This window comes from Daktulosphaira vitifoliae, unplaced genomic scaffold, assembly GCF_025091365.1.
Source record: "Daktulosphaira vitifoliae isolate Bord-2020 unplaced genomic scaffold, ASM2509136v1 Scaffold_4, whole genome shotgun sequence".
Taxonomy (NCBI): domain Eukaryota; kingdom Metazoa; phylum Arthropoda; class Insecta; order Hemiptera; family Phylloxeridae; genus Daktulosphaira; species Daktulosphaira vitifoliae.
Window position 1 is genome coordinate 341,560 of NW_026099575.1, and position 2,948 is coordinate 344,507.

A 2,948-nucleotide genomic window follows, 5' to 3' on the forward strand; every position below is an offset into this window, starting at 1 on the left:
AATTGCCTCCTACGACTTATTCTGTTGTTCTCGAAGTTCGTTACCACTACAAGATGTTTGCTTTTATTTACATTTCATAGGGTAAATTTATATGTTAATTTTAGGTTACAAAGTTAGACTTATGATTATGCATTGCGATTGAATAGAAATGAATATATACATTTTTTATATGTTTAAATTTATTTTACAATCAAAATTAATATAAGTTAGCCTAATTTATAGAATAAAAACGTTGCTAAAAATTCTACAAATTTACAATTTGCTATCTTACTTTTAACTACACAATGCATAATAACTTATATAAAAATTGTGGTAACGGGACTATTTTATAGTTATTATACAATATAAAAATATTCATGTATTTAAATAACACTTATTATACCTAGTCTACTAGTCCAACTGTACAGAATGTAAAAATCAGAGTCAGGTTTCTATTTGCGGAATAAAAAATAAACAATTAGTCTATGACAAAATGTTGTAAATTGATGTTGCTAATCTTGCGCTTAGTAGTCAATGACAGTTAGTTTCAATATGTAATATTATCTAGTAATATGTTATTACACTATAATTTAATGTGTACTGAAATAATAAAAATGAAAGTTATTAGACAGTTTGCCGTGAAAACGGCAGTTTTGTTTAAAGTTGTTAAGTGGATCATCATTAATGTTTTCTTAGCAATCGACCTGTCAATGCCTGTAACATATCTAAAAATTAATTTTCATTTTATTTAACCAACCTTAATTAATATCATACAGTACATTGACTTATATTAAACTGTATATTTGATTAATATGATCAGAAAAATTAACAAAAACTAATATATCAATTGCCATTCGGTTATTTTAAAAATTTTATGATGGTCATCTTGAGTTATGTGTTAGATCGACTTATGTAAGTTTATTATTTAAGTTCATTTATTAATAACGTATTTTTTGTTCAACTTAAAATACAGTATGTTTTTATCACTGTAGTTTGATTTGTGAAATAGTAAAACTTTTATCCTTATTAAGTAGTAATATTGTTTTTAAAGTCGTATTAAACGAACTGTAATTCGTGTTTTCTCTCTTTTTTTTTTTAAATAGACCAATCATCAGACGATGCCGGAAAAAATAATCGTCTGACACGCTGGAATAAAATACAAATCAATTATAATAATAATTCTTATAACAATTATAATTGAACTTTCAATAAATATATTAAAAAAAAAAAAAATTATAACGTATTAATAATTAGATTAAAATAAACCGCTAATTGGAATCATAAATAATTATAGTAATAATCATCATCAGACAGTGCCGGAAAAATCTTCGGTCGCTGCTGGAATAAAATACAAATTAAATATAATAAAAATGCTTATAGCAATAATAATTAGACTGAAATATGTCAGCTTTTATTTTACTTCCAAAAATATAACATTTTTTCTTTCTTTTTTTTAATAAACATAATAAATAATAAAATTAATAATCATCATCAGACAGTGCCGGAAAAGTCTTCGGTCGCTGCTGGAATAAAAGAAAATTTGATAAAAATAATATAATACTCATAAAATTTAATAATTATCACAATGATCAAAATCTAAAATAATATTAATCGACCAGCATTAAGATGCTAAAATAATTGATTTTAATAAGTAATACTACATAATTGTAATACTATGTAAAATATTTATCATCATCAAACGTCGTCACGTGAGATAATGATGAATGTCAGGGTCACGTTTTTGTAATGTCGCGGTGGCCAATCGCTTCATCAGCAAGAACGTTAGGTGTTATTACCGACCAAACTAGAGTTTCATATGTTAACATAATAAAGATCGTTGGACTGAGAATAATCAATATTTTTAAAATGTAAAAAATATTTCTTTAATATGCGTACGAATTATAGCATTCCAAAATAATATTTTGGATTNCAGATATATGGGCACATGCAAATGTGATCGTATCAATAGTGTATTAATAAATCATAAATGGCAAGCTAGTAATAAAATGTAAAATTCATATTAATAGCATTTAAGCCATAATTATCATTTTAGAAATAATTGTGATTCTTTAATATTGTAACCTCTTGTTACTATAATTTTTGTTTACATACAATAAAGGTTAAAATTTTTTAAAAACATTTATAATTAATTCAAGCATTTTTAATCATCTACTATACAACATGCATTGCATATTATGTTTTGATGTGTATTATTAATACATAAATAGTTGACAAAATTATTGTTGCGCTAGTCAGCATTTATCTTTGATCCTTTATCCCGATGATTGACAAAAGTAAAAATATAAATTCAAGTATTAATATAATAATTATTCAAGAACACGTCTAATTAAGAAAGTAGTTATATATAATAAAATTAATTGAGAATAAAAATTATTTATATTGACAATTATAAATGAGTAAGCCATCAATATCCAAAAGAAAATTTATATGAAACAAAAAAAATAAAAATAGTAAAAATGTGGTTTAAATTTAAGTAAAATTGTAAAGTTATTTTATTCTCCTGTCCTGCTATGAAATGGTTTTATTTGGTCAATATGGACCGGTAAATTTTCTAATCTGTTATTTTTTGGCATTTTTACAATGTATGTAAAAGGTGGATAAGGTTTTATAATTTCATATGGTCCATTGTAACGATCTCGAAATTTAGTATTAGATGTTTCGTTTTGGACTAAAACTTTATCACCAATATTATATTGTGTGGTGTTCGACAAAGGATGCTTTTGTTTCACTTGTTCAGACGCTTGTTTAAGCAATTCAGGAACTAATTTTTAGAGAATTTTTGAAATTTTATCATAATTTTTCAATATTTAAAAATACATTTGATAATTATTAGTTATAACTTTTGTCATTTAGTTATATTGAGTGTTGGTATAAAAGTGTGGTATAAATGAAGTAATTAACGTGCGCTGTGAATGACTAAATAATACATAGTTAGTTAAAGCTTTGAC

At 24.3% G+C, this 2,948-nt stretch overlaps 1 protein-coding gene across 1 annotated transcript in view; it reads left to right on the forward strand.

Moving 5' to 3' along the window:
• Positions 1-2,515: 2,515 nt before the first annotated feature.
• LOC126903757 (uncharacterized) overlaps positions 2,516-2,948 on the forward strand; it is a 5,216-nt gene continuing 4,783 nt past the window's right edge. Inside the window, exon 1 of the mRNA XM_050682223.1 lies at positions 2,516-2,542. Coding sequence (XP_050538180.1) covers positions 2,516-2,542 — 27 coding nt within the window. The remainder of the gene's footprint in view (positions 2,543-2,948) is intronic.